Source organism: Barbatula barbatula (assembly GCF_947034865.1).
Source record: "Barbatula barbatula genome assembly, chromosome: 25".
Classification (NCBI taxonomy): domain Eukaryota; kingdom Metazoa; phylum Chordata; class Actinopteri; order Cypriniformes; family Nemacheilidae; genus Barbatula; species Barbatula barbatula.
The window spans coordinates 10,388,910-10,410,032 of record NC_136788.1 but is presented as its reverse complement, the minus strand read 5'-3'; the positions used below and the strand labels follow the sequence as shown (position 1 = coordinate 10,410,032).

The 21,123-nt window shown below is 38.3% G+C and overlaps 2 protein-coding genes across 5 annotated transcripts; one reads left to right on the top strand and one right to left on the bottom strand.

Annotated features, from left to right (window-relative positions):
- Positions 1 to 252: 252 nt before the first annotated feature.
- Positions 253 to 12,659, bottom strand: prr5a (proline rich 5a (renal)). Of its 2 annotated transcripts, none has more exons than XM_079450055.1 (10): positions 12,343 to 12,659; positions 5,505 to 5,685; positions 4,080 to 4,190; positions 3,910 to 3,990; positions 3,557 to 3,605; positions 3,410 to 3,467; positions 2,663 to 2,754; positions 2,449 to 2,589; positions 1,729 to 1,867; positions 253 to 1,608 (listed from the first exon to the last, which is right to left on the bottom strand). In XM_079450055.1, the coding sequence occupies exons 2-10, from the start codon at positions 5,630 to 5,632 to the stop codon at positions 1,070 to 1,072; spliced, it is 1,338 nt and encodes a 445-aa protein (XP_079306181.1). In that variant the 5' UTR covers positions 5,633 to 5,685; positions 12,343 to 12,659; the 3' UTR covers positions 253 to 1,069. The 2 variants fall into 2 exon arrangements, with proteins under 2 accessions (XP_079306181.1, XP_079306182.1); XM_079450056.1 differs by lacking the exon at positions 12,343 to 12,659 and adding an exon at positions 11,515 to 11,886 and having other exon boundaries at positions 295 to 1,608.
- Positions 12,660 to 13,386: 727 nt separating this feature from the next.
- On the top strand, positions 13,387 to 20,716 carry rad52 (RAD52 homolog, DNA repair protein). 3 transcript variants are annotated; one of them, XR_013786271.1, is made up of 12 exons: positions 13,387 to 13,742; positions 13,820 to 13,921; positions 14,019 to 14,112; positions 15,173 to 15,240; positions 15,312 to 15,430; positions 15,557 to 15,632; positions 15,715 to 15,995; positions 16,145 to 16,341; positions 16,435 to 16,512; positions 19,172 to 19,369; positions 19,787 to 20,023; positions 20,264 to 20,432. XR_013786271.1 is itself a non-coding variant. In XM_079450053.1 (11 exons), exons 1-11 carry the CDS (start codon positions 13,698 to 13,700, stop codon positions 20,323 to 20,325), a joined length of 1,359 nt encoding a protein of 452 aa, XP_079306179.1. In that variant the 5' UTR covers positions 13,387 to 13,697; the 3' UTR covers positions 20,326 to 20,716. The 3 variants fall into 3 exon arrangements, 2 of the variants coding, with proteins under 2 accessions (XP_079306179.1, XP_079306180.1); XM_079450053.1 differs by lacking the exon at positions 19,172 to 19,369 and having other exon boundaries at positions 20,264 to 20,716; XM_079450054.1 differs by lacking the exons at positions 16,435 to 16,512; positions 19,172 to 19,369.
- Positions 20,717 to 21,123: the final 407 nt, after the last annotated feature.

Sequence of the window (21,123 nt, the reverse complement as noted above, 5' to 3'; positions counted from 1 at the left end):
TTTATTCCTCGGGCTCAGCGTCGCCGGCCTTAAACAAATACGCACATCAGTTATCTTTGAATAAGAAACGAAATGTTAAGTTTTTCACGCTTCCTTATCGTGCAAAGTCAACAGTTTCTCTTTGCAAAAAGCGGAACAATAGTGGCCAAAGCAAATTATTGCGAAATCCAAACAAATTAAATCGTGCGATAAAATGCCTTTTAAAGGTTTGGTCATTTGCAACACCGTAGGCTACGTCACTTGTTTACGCACAAGCAATCGTGTACTTACAAAGCACTCATAAACATTTAAGTATTAAAGTATTTTACTAACAAATGTTGAGGTTTATAGCACACATGAACGACATTAAATCGGTATGAAACAAAGTACAGCATTTAAAAATATCAGTGCAACATATTAAGATTAACCTTATTATTATTATGTTATTATTAACATAATAAGTACAATTTCTACTTTTTTTGCTTGTTTAAAAATCAATGTTCGTTTTCTGTCTAAAAAACTGCAGAGAAATTCATCCTTTTTTTTTAAACTTAACAAGACCAAGAAACAAACATTACATGTTCAGCGTGTACCATTTTCTGCACTGTCAATAGCATATGTTATTGTCACAAAGTAAAAAACATAAAGGCATAATTTCATTTCATACCATTAAGAGCGCAGCTGAGGTTGGCATTGATTTATAAAGCACTACACATAGTTTTTGTATTTAAAGTCCTATGACAATAAAAAGTGCATGACATTAGGACTGAAAATGATGGAAGAGATTAACAAGTAGTGATGCTGGCCTCTCAATAGAAAACACAAATCGAGATCCATTAAAAATGTGTGTTAAATATAATGGAGACATTCCATTCCTAGTGTCACTATTATCTATGTAAAACTATGTAGAAAATTCAGAAATACATCCACAGGTTTAGAACATCATGAAAACCATCCATTCCCATATATACACAAAGGAGGCGTGGCTTTTGAGCAAATTTAAAATGAAATTCCAGTTTAAACCTCACATTAAGATCTGTAAATAAAGTGCTGCATTCTTCACAGCAGTTCATTCCACAGTGATAACGCATCAGCTTGTTTTCCTGCTGGTTCCGAACGAATCAGAGCGGCAATGAGAAAAGTCAATGAAGATTCCATCAGGATCCGATTCCAGCGAGTCCAAACCCTGCAATACGATTGTCTCTGGACTGGAAGAGCAGCTAGGGGGTGACGAAACGGCTTTATCCCCCTCGGATGGAGCCGTCTGGGGGTCTGCTGAGTGCAGACACCCCGCAGAGGTGTGTATGAAGACGGAAGGAGAAATAAGTGCGGGCTGTTCTGTAGCCCCTCGCATCACGCCGTTCAAAGCGAGGTCATGATCGAGCGAGAGCCGGGGGGTTGCGTTTGTCTCTATTCCAACAGACAGGGCGGAATAGCCCTGATGCTCCAAGCAGGAAGTGACATCACACGCAGAGTGACGGCGGATGCCCACACTGCCCACAGAGCTGACCTCTGAGTCATACTCAGCTACGGGGGTCAGCATTGGGATATTGTAACTTTTGGAACGTACTACTGGATTACTGGAGGGAAGGTCTGCAGTCTTGGACCAGCAATACTGTGAACGTCTCTCTGTGAAGATTTATTTATTTATTAAATTATTACTATTAAATTGTGAACCCTTGATATCTAAAACCAACATAAAACATGGACAAAATATTTGCTTTAAAAACTATTTATATATTCTCTCACCGATAAAACAGGAGCACTGTGAGGGGCCGCACTCATGAGAACACAATCCCTGCGTGCCCAGATACGGCGACACAACCTTCTGTATGAGAGACTCCAGCTTCAGGTATTCCTCGCTCACACCTTTAGATTCATGAACCCCCTGTGAGACATGAAGATGACATATTTATGAGTTTGACGCTGACTCTCTTTTCCCAAATATGAATTGCAGTAATTTTATCTGAGGAGCACGGAGCTTGTGTTTAATGTCTCGCTCAATATGACACAATTGCTGAAATCATCCCAGAAGAACTGTGATCATCCACAAATGACCTGTTCTAAAGCCACAAACATAATTATTTTGGGTGTAGCTCATAATAGTATGGGTGGACATGTTTGAAAGGTTTTGAACTGGGGGGTTTCCACGTTTGACCAATAGTTTCAAGTACTACTTTATAGTAAACTGTACTTTGCTACAATGCAATATTTTGAATAGCTCCAAGTATAAGAATACATTTGTATTAGATTGCATTTAACTTGATAAATACTTTTATTAAAAAATATTTCTGTGATGGACTGGCCACTTGCCTATTATATTTCCCCAGATATGTGGTATACAGATGGTAAAGATTATTCAAAGATTGTAATCCTGAAAAACAATCTAGACACCATTTTATTGACATTTTAAGATTCCATAAATTCTATGAACCTTAAAGTGCAGACCCACTCCTAGCCCGTGTGTACCTGTAACACCAGAAGCATCTGGATGATGGAGGGCGGAATGCGAGCTCGTGGTCTGGATAGCGCCTCCTCCAGCTTCATGTTAAGAGTGATGATGTTCCGGAAGTGCAGCAGTGCCAGCTGACGCACCGATGGTTCCTTTCCCTGAGGAATCATGAATATGCTCAGATTCAAAAGCACCGCAGACAACACAGATGTGAGTGTGAATAGACTGTACCTGGACAGGGTGAAAGATGGCTTGAAGCATAGTGAGAACATCACAGAAGAAGAAGTCCCAAGTCTCGGCCAAAGAATCTAATAATTTTTGACCTATAATAATAATAATAATAATAATGTTAAAAGCGAAAAAATACCAGTTTGTATGGTTTGTGCACAAAACTTTTTAATGTTATAGCGCAATCAAAAAAAAGAGAGACTCTTTGTGTGTGAACATCTTTCTATTTAAGGATAACATGAAAACGAACTAAAATATGTCTTGTCAGACAACAAAAATCTAAATTAACTACTTGAATTAAAGACCAGAATGTTATAACTGTGACAAAAATAGCTCCTATACACTGTAAAATAAGTCATTGTGTTTTTTCAAAAGAAATTATGTCTTGAGGTAAGAAAAACAAAATTACAGAAAAAGACCGCAAATGTAATTTTACAGGGAAACCACATTTTTTAAGTTTATTTCTGGTGCCCCAGCTGCTAGAAAATTTCTTTTTTTACAGTGTTTTTAAATAACAGAAAGAGACAACAATTTTACAAGAAAAACAATTTAATATATATATCCTTTTATCCTGTAATTTTACAGGATTTATTTATTTTACAGTATATTTCTGTTTCTCCAGTTTAAAGTAAAACATTTTTGGAGTGTAGTTACAACTGCACATTTTTTATTCATTTCATTATTTAATAATTTTATAAAACTGTACAAGTTATTCTTATCAAAAACGATTTATTATCAGAATAAATATACCTTCATAAAATCGTATTTTGTCCCGTAAAATGACCATTCCTTTAGTCAACAGCTGATTCTGAAAACGAGGGCAAAAAATTTATTTACTCAAACCATTGTTTAGAATAAACACACATTTATACATACACACTTGTCTTAAACTCTCACCTGAAGGTATTCTGTAAAAAATGAGCCCAGCTCTGTTTTTAATAGTTGCCTAATAAAATAAAATAAAATTTTAATACATTAAACGCATAAAGGGCAATATCATAACTTTTTCCTCTTGTTATAGTTTCATAATTTCGAGTCTCTCCCTTAACCATCAATTCTCTCTCAACTGCTTTTTGCTCATAATAAGAAACCCTACAAACCAGAATGGACAAACCTTGTGTTTTACACTGTGCTTACAGTAGCCATTAAAGTGGCATAAATAATTAATGGTTCTACACTCAAAAGCCCATTTCAAAACAAACAGCGTTGCCTGTCCTGTTAACAATACATGTCATGTTGTTTTGCCTTACCTCACGCCTTCATTGAGTGTATAAAGTTCATTGTCTGCCAGTCCTTTCTTCTGGAATACAGCAATGACTGCGTTGTGAATGCTGCAATAAATCGTGCAGATCTGAAATTACATCTTGCTCGGTTTATCACCTGACATTTACAGACACGCACACGCAACATGCTCACAAACCTGTTCCATGTGGCATTAGGCCCGGATCCTCTTTCCTCTAATGAAGCCTTTTCACTTTTGCCCAGTTGACTCAAATTCGGAGAACTCACTAACTTCAACCGGTACAGAGTCCTCATGGTTGTAAACAGGGGAATAAAAGACACGAGAGACTTGAAACAGCAAGACTGAGAGATAGAAAGAGGAGAGTTCATGGAAGCACACAGAAAAACAGATGTAGCTGGTGTGTTAAGCAAAAGGGGAGGATCGTTTTATGGTTGAGAAACCAATTTCCTTCCTCCTTACATTGCAATCCCATCCTTTACACAATCTCTCTCTCCCTTTCTGTTTGTCAAACATCCACCCACAAAGATTAACCACATTAATTTAATAGATGTGAACATAGAACCTTCATTTATTATATGCACTTTGACAAAAGGGAGTGAAAACACGGTTGAAGGTTTCTGTAGCGTGGAGTGTGACACTAAGGTCAGAAGACCGATTCCATGCTGATGAAATGTACATTGAATGTACAGTTAGGTAATTTGGAATTAAACTGTCTGCCAAATACATGTGAACTGGATTTGAAGAGGTCATTTGGACAGCAAGCACTGGAAGCTCACTGACATGTAACATAAGAGTGAAAAAAAACCCTAACCCTCTGTCTTTTTCTCAACAGGTTTTGTTCCAGCTTTTGTTGAAACTAGTACCTTGGTTTTAGCACTGAATGTATCATTGCTCCTCTATGACATATCGCTTCATTGCTCCCTGATCTCTCTGCAAGTCGCTTTGGATAAAAGCGTCTGCTTAATGACGCTAAATGTAAGAGTTCCTCTTTCTGCTTTTCTCTGATAACAAAACTCTCAGAATTGGTCATACTTGAGAACATCTTTTGACATGCCAGCCAAATGGCTTTTTATAAACCCGCCCATTTACAGAAATCGATATCGTAATAATTAGTATAGCACAAATAATAAGACAAAAATTACTAATATTAATCATTGATATGATTTAATATAGTATACATTATTAATATAGACTTAACTAACCAAAATACACATATTTACACTACAAAAATATTTGTTTATCATATTTTATGAATATGAATTAACTAAAAAGAATGGAAAGATTTGATCTAGATCTATTTTTCAAACCTGCTTCTCAGCATTGAGCAAGCTGTGTTTTTCACATCTTACATTGAGTAATATTGATGCAAATGTAACTGTCTCTAGACGTAATAAACCAAGTTACGTCCCACGAGAAGTGGCTCATTTTTGGAGAACATTACAACGGGGCCCAGAGGACAGCACAAACAAATAACAGGATACTAGCATGTATAGCAGGATGTGTCATGGGCTCAATGTGTTAAAAGAGACGAGAAACAACAATTTATTTTTACCAAAAAGGCGACGGCCAGGTGAGGACAAACATGACATCATGCAGTTTTACCTCCTGAACGGATGACTGCTCCCATCCATGTGAAGGTGGTTTGGCAGAGCGAACAGGGCAGAGAAGTTGAAGGTGGATGATCTGGATGTAGGTCGATCAATGTGTGCTCCGCTTAAATTCTCCGGCATTGTTATTGAAAGAATGGCAGATCCTCATTTCATTCAGAACATATCTGATAGTTCTGACAACACAAAAGCAGGAGAAACAGAATGAAAGCACATAGACTTCGACATGTCTGTACATTTCACAACCCGTCGATACAACACGCATATTTGGTTAACAGGTCTTCCTATAACCTATTTATAAAGACAGAACTAGGGTCAAATATCCATTAGCTCCAAGCCGAATCCCCCCAGCTCCATCAATAGGGCTCCTTATACACATTACTTTTTTTAAAATATTTGTTTTTTTAGCATCTAAATATTTCTATTTCTGAAATAACAACACAAACTGGTAAAACGTTTTTTTTATTTTTTTTTTTTTTTATTTTTTTTTTTTTTTTATTATATAAGGTTAAATTTACATATATTCAGTCATCTCAATCCAAAAAAAAAATACAGAATTATACAACATAATATATACAAACATTAAATTGTAAATATCAGGCATAAAAAAAACAGATTAATACACCAATAAACATAATATAAAAAAGTATATATAAAATAAAATAAAAAAAATAGAAAAATAAATATATAAACAGACTTATAAACATTAGTAATAATAATGATAATAGGATTTATTAATTAAAGAGATTGGAATAAATTCTAGTTATTAATAAAGCTTTCTTATTTTTCACTAATTTAAGAGACTCAATATATAAATCAATTTCAATTTGGAAAAAAATAAAATTTGGTTTGGAATTGGAAAATTTTGCTTTATGAATATGGAATTTACCTAATAAAATAAATAAATTTACAATATTACATACACTTTTATCTTTACAATCAAAATAAGTGATAATCTGTTTTCCTTCAAGTGCAATTGTGTGTGTTATTTTAGAAGCCAAATAAATTTCAACATTTTTCCAGAATGTTATACAATATGAGCAACCATAAAAAAGATGAGTTACAGATTCTTGTTCTGTCTTACAGAAACCACAACACTTATCAATAGATGTGAATTTTGAGATAAATAAATTTGTGGGATATATATTGTGCAATATTTTCAAATGTAATTCTCTAACTTTGTTCGTAATGCAAAATCTAAAAGGAACAAGCCACGCCCCATGCCAATTAATCTCAGTAAACTGAGAGTTCCAGAAAAATTTCCCACGGGGTGTTATTTTCTTTAAATTTAAAAAACCTTTTCTGATATGCTTATTTGTACATTTGCTGCTCATTATATCTATACCATTTATATAAAGATTAAAACTAAAGTTTGGCATTCCACTTTGTCTTATATAACTTTTCATTAGTTCTAATATGCCATTAGGTATAAATTTGAAAACAGAGTTATATTCTTTGAATGTTATTGGGAATGCTTTCTCTCTAAGAAATGATTCATAGCTAAATAATTGGTTATTACAATCAAAAAGGTCTTTTACAAATATAATATCTCTATCAATCCATTTCTGCATATATAGTGACTTATTCCTTTTAGTAATACATTCATTATTCCATAAAATGGACTTGTGTGGAGAGAAGTTGTGGGAATGACATATCTTCCAGGCCAAAAGAGCTTGTTGATAAAATTGGGACAGTTTTAACGGTAATCTTGTAATATTGTAGCTACATTTCAATAAAAATGTTAAGCCTCCTACACTCCTAAAAATATTGTTGGGAATAAAGTACCATAAAGATTCCGGTGCTCTCAAACATTCCTTCAACCATTTCACCTTAAATGTGTAATTCATGTCCAAAAAGTCCAAAAGTTCAAATCCACCTTCCTCCTTTGAACCAGAGAGCACTGCTTTTTTAACATGATGGTGTCTGTTTTTCCACACAAAATTCGTAAATATGGTATTTATATCTTTACATGTTGAATCATTGACATCAAGAGATAGTGCAGGATAGACGAATCTTGAAATCCCTTCAGCTTTAGTCAAAAGAATCCTTCCTAAAATAGAGATGTCTCTTTGAAGCCATAAATTCAATATTATTTTAGTTTTCTTCAATTTAGTCGAAAAGTTAAGTTGTTGACGCTCTTTATGATCCTTGCAGATATGAATGCCTAAATATTTTACACATGTCTTAACAGGCATATTAAACATTTTATCCTCTTCAGTCTGATACAAACATAAGATTTCACATTTAGATTTGTTAAGCGTTAAACCTGAGGCAGCTGAAAATTGGTCAATTAAGGTTATAGCATTATCAATCTGATGTTTGTCACTCAAAAAGAGAGCTGTATCATCCGCTAATTGAGTTATTCGAATTTCCCTATCAAAAATAGACACTCCTTTAATAACAGAACTATGTTTAACATGTAGTGACATTAATTCAACCACCAGCAGGAACAAAAACGGTGAAATAGGGCACCCCTGGCGAACTGATCTCAGCACAGGGAATCTGTTAGTAGTATTTGGATATAGTATCACAGAACTATCAATATTTTTATAAAGCATTTCAACTGCAGATATAAAAAAATTCCCAAAATTAAAAATCTGAAGTGCTTTAAGTAGAAAATAATGTTCAACCGTATCAAATGCTTTATAAAAATCAAGAAATACTATCAATGCATCAGTATTGATGTTCTCAGAGTAGTCTAGCAGGTCGAGAACAAGTCTTATATTAGAGCTAATGTGACGGTTAGACATAAAACCTGTTTGTGTTTCACTAATTATCTCATGAAGACCCCTTTTTAACCGTTTGGCAAAAATCAATGATAAAATTTTGTAGTCAATATTTAAAAGTGTAATAGGCCTCCAATTTTCTATCATTAAATGATCTTTATCAGGCTTAGGGAGAAGACATATTAAACCTTGCTTCATACTCGTGGACATTTCCTTTTTTAATGTACATTCTTTAAATAAATCAAATATAGGATTTTCAATAATTTCCCAAAAACGCAGATAAAATTCAACTGAAAGCCCATCATTACCTGGAGATTTCCTTTTTTTCAATGAGCTAACAGCCTCTGAGATCTCCACTTTAGTAATGGGACGATCACAATCCAATTTAAATTGTTCAGATATAGTTGGGGTAAATGCTTTAACTGATTCGATAAATTTATCACAATCATCGAATTGAATATTAGACTTATATATATTACTATAAAATGTACCAACATGTCTTGAAATGTCTAAAGGATTAGAAGTGATGTTATTATCAATTTTAAGAATAGTTAAATTATTTCTCTTGCGATTTCGTTTCTCTAAAGCAAAGAAATAACTCGAATTTCTTTCCCCTTGTTCCAACCATTTTGCTCGAGATCTTACAAAGGCCCCTTTAGCCATTTCAATATACATATTATCTATGTCTTCTTTTAATTTTTTCATTATTATTTCTTCTTCCTCTGAAAGATTATCTTTATTCATTAAAACATTTAATTTATCCATAATATTTATTTCTTTGGATATATTATTTTTTTTAATTACTTTACTTCGATTAATCGCTATTTCTCTAATTTTAAACTTGAAAAATTCCCATTTTTGTATGGGATTCATTTCGTTATCATCAAATATGCTTTTTGCTGTTTTTTGGACTAAAGCGCAAAATTCACCATCTTTTAGTAAATTATTGTTAAGTTTCCAATAACCACGTATATTACCATTTTGTTGTTTTGTTCCTGCTAAATGGATTGAAACCAATTTATGATCAGAAAAAGGAGCATAGCTATGTGATGATTCTGACACAAATTGCAGGCAAGAGGGAGATATGAGCCATAGATCAATTCTAGACTGTAAAGATCTGCTAACATTGCTCCATGTAAATTCCTTAACGTCAGGGTTTAAAAAACGCCAAACATCTATAATCGACAGTTGTTCACAAATATATGCAGTACTTTTGAATCTTGAATGTGGGATTAATCTCACAGGTACTCTATCTACAAGATCATCTGGAGCATCATTATAGTCACCTCCAATAATCAAATGAGCATCCTTGTATTTGTTTTTAAAGGCTTCAAGTTTCATAGTAAGTTGTAAAAACATTATTTTTGCTTGAGCTGTATTATTATAGTTATACAAATTGCACACTATAAAGAAGGAATTATCTAATTTGAAAACCAAAATTATCCATCTGCCCTCCCTTGAAGTCACTGATTCAATTATATCTCCTTTAAATTTATTAAGAAGAATGGCGACACCTGCTGATTGTTGAGAGGCATGACAAAAATAACACATATCCCCCCACTGTGCTTTCCAAAAATTCACATCATTGTCCACCGAATGAGTCTCTTGTAAAAAGATCAAATCAACATTTTTTCGTCTACTGAATAAAAAGATTGATTTCCTTTTGGTGCTATCACGAATACCCCTGACATTCAAAGATATTATTTTTAAAGAACTAAACTGGAAGTCTGTCATTATATAAACAAAAAGAAAGAGAAAGAATAAAAACACTGAATTGGATGTCTGTTAAAGTTATAAGAACTAATTAATGAAAAAAAAACTCTGAGTTAAGAAATATCAGAGATTAACTTACCGCCAAGTATAAAACACTGAACCCGAGTACCTGAACTAACTCTTATATAAATTATAATTTGAACTATTGAAGTGAACATATTACTCTTTTACTTGTCTACAAAGAGAACAAATTATCTTATTAAGATGAGATGGCATAAATTAACTTGAATATTGTACCTCACTTTAGATAAAATTAACAAGTTATACCATTGTAACTCACAATAAAGAAATTTAACAGATTAACTATTGTACCTCACATTAGAGAAGTTTAACAAGTTATGCTGTGTGTCTCACACCGTTAATGATGACAGCAGGACCCTGCCATTTAGTTTTTTTCCCGTCAGCACGCGCTTGCTTCACAAGAGGCCACAGTTTATTTCTGCACTGTCTCTCCTGTTGGGTTAAATCCTCAGTCATTCGGAGGTTCTTTCTCTTCATGACATCATTGTTGAGGGAAGCTCTCCATAATTTGAATCTGAAGTTGCGCATGGTAAACTGAATGATGATTGGACGTGAGCTTTTATCCTCTCTCGGGCGTCCAACCCTGTGCACAGTGTCCACCATGAATCCAAGCTTGCTCTTTTCTTCTGGAATGATTTCTGCAATAATCTCCAGTACCTCCTTCCTCACATCCTCGTTGCTGCTTTCTGGAACATTCAGAAGACGAAGATTCCACCTCCTGCTATACCGCTCCGACTCTTCCTGCTTCTCCCTCAGAATTGTCATCTGATCGCCCATCTTCTTTACAGTATCCTCAGTACCTTTCCACTGGATCTCCAGCCCTTTCACATTTTCTTGAACTTTAGCAATCTCGGCAGTATTTTTCATTACCATTTCTTCGAACTTCAAAAAACGATCGTTTAAGCCATTAATGGCTTTTAAGATGTCGGCATTTGAAACTGATCCCTCTTCTTTGGTGCAAACCTTTTTGGGGTTTGGACTTTTTGTGGGAGTATCAGGAAAAGGTGTACATAACCTGGGGAACAAATCTTCATCATCTATATCCATGATCAAGCCTTCCTTTCTCACCTTCTTAGCATCTCTCTTTGACATCCTAGCACACGTGTTCTAGCTATTAGCAAAACTTTGGTTCACAACTCACTACGCACGTGTCCTGGTTTTCACTATTTTGGCTAACAGCGAACAGTTCGTAAGTTAACTGCTATCGAGCGAATAAAATTACTAGATGCAAGAGCAACGTTCCACTCATTTTTTGTCAATGACAGTCTCAGTAAGTTCTTTTAAATCATTTGTACTCGGTCAGAGTCACGGAGCTCAGAATAAGACGTCTGCATAGGTCGCCATCTTGGACCACCAAACGTTTTTTTTAACAAACGGAAAATGTATTAGGTCTGACGTCACGTTAATGGGCGCCTCGGCGTTATCATTATTCTATAATAAAAAAAAGCAATTTCTGTTTTACTTAAAGCAAAAATTCCAAAGTACCTCAATCCCAGTTTAAGCTTTCCAGTAAAACGGCTCCCTTTCGTTATTATTTTGCCAGAGAATCCATTAAACTTCTTCGTTTGACGGATCGACGCGCTTGTTTACGTTATGAATTCTCCATGTGATCCTCGGCAACAACTCAACACGCGCCCCCTACCGGAACGTTCGGGACGCGTTGGGAAGAAATAGGCTACTACAACAAAACACATGCCTTGCATCAGTCTGTCATCATTTTCTCACACGGCCGAAAATGTTTGACGAGGGGTCTTTAAAAATACAGACGCATCTCATCGCGCAAGGCATTACGGTGTTGACCTAAATAAGCGACGTTCCACTTTCGCTACTTTCCCTGAGGTACGATGTCAGTTTCTCTTTGTTCATTCAACGTGCCAAGACACGAGCTACGTTCTGTTACATCAGAAGGAGTAAACCCCCCCCTGTTAAAATGCAGACAGGTAAAACGACGACTATGTGTTCACCCGAGAAGGCTACTTGAGTGGAAGGGCATCACTTCTCGTACAGTATTTCTCCCCTCTGGCTGTTTTACTATTCGGATCAAACCCGACACCAACCAAACGATCTAACTGCCCGTGTCATTCCCCATCGCTTCATATTTTATCGGTAGATTTAAGTTATTCATGGCGGGGTTGACGCACTGGGTACTCAGTGTACCTTGTGGTGTGGTGATCGTGGCACGTTTTGTTTTTTACAAGCAGCGCAACAATGCACCATTCATCCAGAACACAAATGCAATGCAACATTAAACGCTCAGCATTTTCAATCGGACTTCCGCAAACAGTAGCGCATCGTAACAATGTTTCCACTCACCGATCATGTGCTCCGCGTGTAAAGTGAATATATGGACAGTCAGGGATATTTGAGTAAGTTCAATGAGAAGGAAAAAAAATAGGATGGGCTACGCTTCCTCGCGCGTCATTGCATCGGGTGAACCTACAGTAACGTTACATATACGAGTAAATCCATAAATGCGGATGCGGGGTATGCGGGTTAATGGATCATTCCTGTGGCATCCCCAACGCTCGCCCCTCCTATTCGCTTTCCGACTTGCAGACTGTCTGACCAGACGGGCAGTCCAGACTGTGGGCGCGTTCACGCCCCGAGCACGTGCACGAGCACCATTGTGCGACGGGATCGGAAGGGTCAGTACGGGCTGCACGCACGAAGGTGCCTTTTAATGCAAGAACAAAGCGGCATTTATCACAGATTTAGTTAAAGTGGAACTAATACATTATTATATGTCAAATTATAAAAAACGTCTTTTGCAAATGTGTAGTGGGTGATAAACTGCATCGTGTTTATATAATAATAACGATGAAACATTTTATGAGGAATACATTAAACAAATCAATGAAAGGAAAAATCGTTGAGACACGCCCAGTGAAACAGTAACAGAGCTTTAAACCCCAAATGTCAAAATAATGAAAGCCATGTATAATCCAAACTATCTTCGAGTGACGTTAAACAAATATTTAACTAGTTGTTTTGTTTAATTTTGTTTTATTATTTCATTTAATTTGACTGTTTTATTTGATATTAATATGAAATTGAACGCAATAGCACATTTATACTTTGGCAACATCGAACATTGTTTTTTAATGATTTTAAGGAATTATAAGTACTCTCAGGAGGTACATTAAATGAACATAAATAGAAAATATATCAACTTAAATACCAGCGACGAAATCAACGGATAGAAATTATAGTCAAAATAAAATATTACAATATTACTAATAAAAATAGTCACATATGTTACAGCTTTCTTATTTCGCAAGCATTGTGTTGTTCTTAGGTTAAGTGACTTTTAAAAATAATTTAAAAAAATAAAGGATTTACACCAAGCCTGACTTCAACTCTGTATTTATCACGTGTTACGTACGAGCGCGCGCAATTGCGAGTGGGCGGGCTGGTTTAAACGTTCCGACGCGGGAGTGAACAAACGCTTGGCTTAGAGACGTAATTTACTATTCAAGACCTGGTTTAAACAGTATAAAACATTGACAAAGAGACATTTATTGGTCAAAAAAGCGGAAAATGACATTGTAAAGTACTATGGACATTAACTAGTGTGTGATGTTGTCTCAGACCTCCTGCGTGTACAGCGTGGCGTCCTCTGCACACGTGATATCTTTTATAAAGAAGACATAAGATATCAAAGAGCACCTATGGATCATAGCAGTGATCAGAAATCCAGTGCTTGTTTTGGACAGGTAAGTTATGACGAAAAAGACAAAACGTCTACATGGCAATGTAATGTAATGATGTAATGTTGATGTTATTGCTATAGTATGCATATACTGCAGAAGAGTACCAGGCAGTCCAGAATGCTTTACGGCAGAGACTCGGACCTGAATATATCAGCTCCAGACAGGCAGGAGGAGGTCAAAAGGTGTGAATGAACTTTGTTTCATCTGATTGCATTTTATTTTATTTTGACCAGTCAATGTCATATGTTTTTTAATCCTTGGTTATGTGTCTTTTGGCAGGTGTGTTATATCGAGGGCCACAGAGTTATAAGTTTGGCCAATGAAATGTTTGGGTACAACGGATGGTCACATTCAATATCACAACAAAATGTTGGTAAGGATATACCACAATTGCAATTATTATGATGCACAAAGATTTTACTAACAGTTAGTAAAATGGTGCATTAACATATGCAGGTCCGTAGCCAGCCAGTTGAAAGGGGAGGTTCTTTTTTTTTCAAGTGGACCTTTTTTGCAGTTTTTCTCCTCCTTTTGTATTTAATTATGAGGTTCAAATACCTTTATGCACTAATTTCTGCTGGATTAGTTTGTCTGCTGGTATCTTAACCAGCACGCTTTTTGATGTACCTAAAATATTTATTGCATTGTTGTCAAATTGCTTCCTCAAGTAACACTTTTGTCAGTCCATACACAGTTCATAAGTTTAAAAACCACACTAACAACAGAACAGATTTAATGAACTTTACTGAAATATTAATAATAATTCCACTCATCATAATTTCTTGACTCTCTGTCAATGCCTCTTTGTTATGTTTTATTATTATAATTACGCTACGTTTATATGGCTAAAATTGTAAACTCGCGCGAATCACGCGAAAGCTCAATGCGCGTCATTCGCGTGAATCGCGCCGCAAGTAGGTCATCGCATCTTTGCATTGACTTAGATCACTCGCGCTATAAGGCATTGTTCAGAGGGCCGGTCCAAATCTGTGGGCGGACCACATTCATATATACCTCTCCCCTCGCATCATTCAGAGGCGATGCTTCTTCACGTTGCTTTGAAAAGTGTATGCGAGAACTCTCTCTGTGCACGCACATACACGCGTCCTGCAATAATAATCGTATTAATTTGAAACAGCAACCCAGAAATTTGTCACAAGCATTGATTAAAACAATGATGACAATAATCACATGAAAAAAACGACTTAAATTCTGGACCTTTGGCAGTGAGGGGGGGTTCGTTCGAACCACCCGAACCTCCCCTGCCTACGGGCTTGATATGACAGCTAAATATTACTCTTGATATATTTTACTATTAAATTCAGATCGAAATATACACGTTGGAAATATTGAAGCTTTAATAAAATGACTTAAATATGTCTAACTGTTCCTAACTTGTATTAATACAAGGTGTGGTCAATCTAATGTTACAGACTTTGTTGACCTTATCAACGGGAAGTTTTATGTTGGAGTAAGTGCCTTTGTGAGGGTCCAGTTAAAGGTAAGGTCTGACACATCATAGATAAACACCATATAAAAGACTATGACCATACTATGATCTCTTACTCACAGGACGGCTCATACCACGAGGACGTGGGGTATGGTGTGAGCGAAGGCCTTAAATCCAAAGCTCTGTCGCTGGAGAAAGCAAGAAAAGAAGCTGTTACAGATGGACTAAAAAGATCGCTCAAGTAATTCTTTTTGTTCTCAATGTACCATCGATTGCATAAATGTTAAAATGGCTTCTATTCTAGGACTGATACAGTTTTCTTGTGCGTTTTTTGTATTATATAAATTCAATAATTTTGCTTTTTAAGGTGTTTTGGAAACGCACTTGGAAACTGTATTCTAAACAAGGAGTACCTCATATCCATCAACAAAATACCAAAGAAGGTAAGAAATGTGTAATCCTATCAAAAATGGTCATGATACGTATTTGCATGTACCTGAATTTCAGTATTTCCTGTTACGGTAGCCGCCCCCTCCTTTAGGCCCAGACAAGACCAAACGTTCAGATGAAGAGCCATCCGTGGCGAAGGCCAGGTACAACAGCATGGCCCAAGCCAATGGCAGGGGATTTATCAAGCCAGAGGAACCAACCAACAACAATCGCTCGGTCCAGATGGGATTTCACCCCGTACAAGAAGGGCATGAGAACAGCAGTGCATCCAGGACTTTATTGACAAACAAAGCAGCACATTCTGGCAACACATCAGCTCACCAGGAGTCTGAAAACAGGCCGGGCAACACCTCAAGGTGACAAAAGTTTGCTGACCCTTGCATACAGATTTACAATCACCACATTTGTAGTTAGCGTCTTTTAATATTAGTGAGCACAGAAACACCCACATAAAGGTGAAAAACTAGAGCTGCACTTGTGATAAATCTGCTGTTCTGTGTGTTAGGTCAGCAGCTGCCGTGGATGACCTATCCACATCCGACCCTCTGTTGGACCCTAAACAGCAGAGGAAGCTGAGACAGCAGCAGCTGCAGCAGAAGTTCAGACAGGAGATGGAGGCCAAGAAGCTGCTACAGGAACAAGCACAACAGAAAACTACATCTTTAAACTCGTCTACAGATCAGACGCGGCATCTAAAGCAAGGTGGCGTGAGTTTGTGTTTTTTTGCAAAACTTTTTGCTGTAGGAGTGTCAGGTGTTTAGCTTGCTTTCTCCATTGGTGGGTTTATTGTTGTAGGGCAGACTGTAGGTCCTGTTACCCATAGTACACCAAATGGACATCTGGTGTCGACTAAGCAGGAGGAGTATCTGGCTGGTAAGAACTATTTTGGAGGACGATGAGGTCATGGTACATTAGGGGTGGGAAGCCGGATGGACACGGAAATAGCATGTTATGTTTAAAATCAGCGTCACGATAAAACCACCTATAGCCAAAAATAACAGTCATAGATATAAAATGTTACTTGATATTTTGTTGGAAAATGACACTTTGAGAATATAGATGAAGTGTCGTGAGGTAAAATATTGCCCCACCCCTATGGTACATACATATGGCATGATAAATATCTCTGTTTGGGTGCTGAAGATAATTATTGGGTGATTTAAAAGGATAGTTCAACCAAAAATGGAAAAACTGTCATCATTTCTCATTACTCTTATCATTTCAAACCTGCATGACTTTCTTCTGAAGAACAAAAAAGATGATACTTTGAAAAACGTTGGTAAACAAACAACATTGACCCCCATTGACTTCTGGACACAAAAGCACATTCAGACATTTCTTTTTTGTCCCACAGAAGTAACAAAGTCATATATACACTCACCTAAAGGATTATTAGGAACACTATACTAATACTGTGTTTGACCCCCTTTCGCCTTCAGAACTGCCTTAATTCTACGTGGCATTGATTCAACAAGGTGCTGAAAGCATTCTTTAGAAATGTTGGTCCATATTGATAGGATAGCATCTTGCAGTTGATGGAGATTTGTGGGATGCACATCCAGGGCACAAAGCTCCTGTTCCACCACATCCCAAAGATGCTCTATTGGGTTGAGATCTGGTGACTGTGGGGGCCATTTTAGTACAGTGAACTCATTGTCATGTTCAAGAAACCAATTTGAAATTATTAGAGCTTTGTGACATGGTGCATTATCCTGCTGGAAGTAGCCATCAGAGGATGGGTACATGGTGGTCATAAAGGGATGGACATGGTCAGAAACAATGCTCAGGTAGTCCGTGGCATTTAAAGGATGCCCAATTGGCACTAAGGGGCCTAAAGTCCATCCATCCATTTTCTACCGCTTATCTGGGGCCGGGTCGCGGGGGCAGCAGTCTAAGCAGAGATGACCAGACATCCCTCACCCTAGACACTTCCTCCAGCTCTTACGGGGGAGAACACCGAGGCGTTCCCAGGCCAGCCGGGAGACATAGTCCCACCAGCGTGTCCTAGGTCTTCCTAACAGATAGTAGGCATCCGTAACAGATGCCCAAGCCACCTCAGCTGACCCCTCTCGATGTGGAGGAGCAGCGGCTCTACTCCGAGCTCCTCCCGGGTGACCGAGCTTCTCACCCTATCTCTAAGGGATCGCCCAGCCACCCTGCGGAGGAAGCTCATTTCAGCCGCCTGTATCCGGGATCTTGTCCTTTCGGTCGTGACCCAAAGCTCATGACCATAGGTGAGAGTAGAAACGTAGATTGACCGGTAAATTGAGAGCTTCGCCTTGCGGCTCAGCTCTTTCTTCACCACGACGGAGCGGTACATCGACCGCATTACTGCAGAAGCTGCACCGATCCGTCTGTCAATCTCCCGTTCCATCCTTCCCTCACTCGTGAACAAGACCCCGAGATATTTAAACTCCTCCACTTGAGGAAGGAACTCTCCACCAACCTGGAGTGGGCAAGCCACCCTTTTCCGACTGAGGACCATGGCCTCGGATTTGGAGGTACTGATTTTCATTCCAGCCGCTTCACACTCTGCTGTAAACCGTCCCAGTGCATGCTGAAGGTCCTGGTTTGAAGGGGCCAACACGACAACATCATCCGCAAATAGCAGAGACGAGATCGTGTCGTCCCCAAACCTGACACCCTCCGGCCCCTGGCTGCGCCTAGAAATTCTGTCCATAAAAATTACGAACAGAACCGGTGACAAAGGGCAGCCCTGCCGGAGTCCGACATGCACTGGGGCCTAAAGTGTGCCAAGAAAACATCCCCCACACCATTACACCATAACACCACCACCAGCCTGCACAGTGGTAACAAGGCATGATGGATCCATGTTCTCATTCTGTTTGCGCCAAAGTCTGACTCTACCATCTGAATGTCTCAACAGAAATCAAGACTCATCAGACCAGGCAACATTTTTCCAGTCTTCAACTGTCCAATTATGGTGAGCTTGTGCAAATTGTAGCCGCTTCTTCCTATTTGTAGTGGAGATGAGTGGTACCCGGTGTGGTCTTCTGCTGTTGTAGCCCATACGCCTCAAGGTTGTGCGTGTTGTGGCTTCACAAATGCTTTGCTGCATACCTCGGTTGTAACGAGTGGATATTTCAGTCAAAGTTGCTCTTCTATCAGCTTGAATCAGTCGGCCCACAGGACTGCCGCATACTGGATGTTTTTCCATTTTCACACCATTCTTTGAAAATCCCAGTATTTGAGCAGATTGTGAAATACTCAGACCTGCCCGTCTGGTACTAACAACCATGCCACGCTCAAAATAGCTTAAATCACCTTTCTTTCCCATTCTGACATTCAGTTTGGAGTTCAGGAGATTGTCTTGACCAGGACCACACCCCTAAATGCATTGAAGCAACTGCCATGTGATTGGTTGATTAGATAATTGCATTAATGAGAAATTGAACAGGTGTTCCTAATAATCCTTTAGGTGAGTGTATGTTTAGAACAACGTGAAAGTGACCTATTTGTCAGTAATGGTGACCCATAACCGAAATGTGTCCTCTGCATTTAACCCGTCCAGTGAGTAGTGAACCCATGCACTTCCAAGTCGTGAACACACACACCCGGAGCAGTGGGCAGCTTTCACTCCAGCGCCCGGGGAGCAAACGGGGGTTAGGTGCCTTGCTCAAGGGCACATCAGTCGCTACCAACTGGCCCTGGGAATCGAACCAATGACCTTCTGGTTACGAGTCCGCTATGCAACAACTGCTCTGTGAGGGTGAATAAATTAGGACATCATTTTATTTTTGGGTGAACTATCCCTTTAATGCTATTTAACAGGTCAGTGGTTCTCAAATTGGTGGCCGTGGCCTGAGATGGATCCAGGGGTACCAAAGATTTTGTGGAATTTTATGAAATATAGACATTTATCATAGCTTTTATGCAATCAAACATCAGGAAAATAAGACATTGCACAAAAAGTATTCAGGTTCGTTCCATCATTCTATAACAGAATGTTTTTGGATATTTATAAGTTTAAGATGAAACGTTTTAATTTGGGGGGGGCGCAAAGCGATCCACTCTACACAAAGCGGGCCTTACAACAAAAACGTTTGAGAACCACTGTAATAGGTGACTGTGGTTTTAATAATGAGAAACAGAGCTTTGGTGTTAACTGAACACACCGTCTCCACAGATGACCAGGAATTGTGGGACTTCACTTTAGATGGCATCAATATGCTTGACGATCCCGCAGGAACCTCCTCTGAACATTCTCGTCCCACCACGCCAAGTCAGCACAAGATGGTGACGCGCAGCAAGACTCCACAGAGAGCTCAATACCTGAGACCACCAGCTCAACCACAGGGCCATGTCGTTCCTCAAGGGCAGGGAGGATACTGTCAATTCAGATCAGACGCAAGAACTTCTTCAGGTAGGATCTGATGTAACATGAATCTCAAAATAAACCCATACTTGTTACTAAGTTTCTGAAAGAGCATATGCATAAATTGCAAGGGCGGGTCCCCTTCTGGTTTAGCTTCTTCGCTCATGCGTATGTCCCCATTAATATAAATAGCCAGGGACTTGGCACTCGGCACTCTGATGTAGGCTGCCTGTGCTTGTCAACTTAGTCTGGTCATTTAGAGAAAATACTTATGTATCTTGTTTTAAGGTGGAGCACAGAGCCCTTACAGACAAGGCCAGATAATGAAGAAACGAAGACTGGAAACTTGACAAATGTAACTTTTTTTTTTTAAGTAATGGACTTTTATCTATTTTAATTTTCATTTGTAATATGTAAATATGAAATGCTAATAAATGTTTGTCTTGTGCTTTGTTTCAATTTTGGACTGATAAGGTTCTTGATTCAATCCACATGTAATCATTAGAAATGCACCGACATAAAAAAATTTAACTGATACCAATAACCGGTTATTCAGAGGGATATCTGCTGATACTGATAGCATGTTGGTTACTGCTCAAAAAAAAATAAGCATAACATCATCCTAGCATAACACGAAGTCAGTTAACCTTCAGGAATGTCAATCAACTCGTTAAGGAAGCATAAATGATTGTAATTCATTTTTACTTGTTTTGGTGCAAATAAAAGTGACAACAGGTACACTGAAGAGGCAACAGCCAGGGTGGTCTGGGGACGACCATCCTCAGTGGGTCTCACAGACCTCCACATGCTATAAAGTATCGGGATGAAATCCTCAGATCTACAGTCAGATCTTATACTGGTGCAGTGCACAGCACTTGTGGTGCAATATAATGCCTGGCCTAGTGTGACCAGAGTCTGGCCGTTTCTGGATGATGAAGGCATTGACTGGCCCTCACGTTCCCCAGACCTAAATCCAGTTGAGAACCTCTGGGATCTCATGTATCCGAAGCCATCAATTAGCACCATTGACGGTCCAGGAGCTCACTTTTGCTCTGATCCAGGTCTGGGAGGAGAACCCCAGGACACAATCTGCCATCTCATCAGGAGTGTTTCCAGACATTGTTGGGAGTTCATATAGGCACGTGGGG

Bases quoted from the DNA above. Each gene is read 5' to 3' on its own strand.
- prr5a (XM_079450055.1), bottom strand. From the start codon at position 5,632: ATGCCGGAGAATTTAAGCGGAGCACACATTGATCGACCTACATCCAGA. The intron at 3,468-3,556 runs GTGAGAGTTTAA...CCTCGTTTTCAG, and splicing joins TTTTTACAGAATACCTTCAG to AATCAGCTGTTGACTAAAGG. The intron at 2,755-3,409 runs GTATATTTATTC...TTATTATTATAG, and splicing joins CAAAATACGATTTTATGAAG to GTCAAAAATTATTAGATTCT.
- rad52 (XM_079450053.1), top strand. From the start codon at position 13,698: ATGGATCATAGCAGTGATCAGAAATCCAGTGCTTGTTTTGGACAG. The intron at 13,743-13,819 runs GTAAGTTATGAC...TTATTGCTATAG, and splicing joins CCAGTGCTTGTTTTGGACAG to TATGCATATACTGCAGAAGA. The intron at 14,113-15,172 runs GTAAGGATATAC...CTAATGTTACAG, and splicing joins AATATCACAACAAAATGTTG to ACTTTGTTGACCTTATCAAC.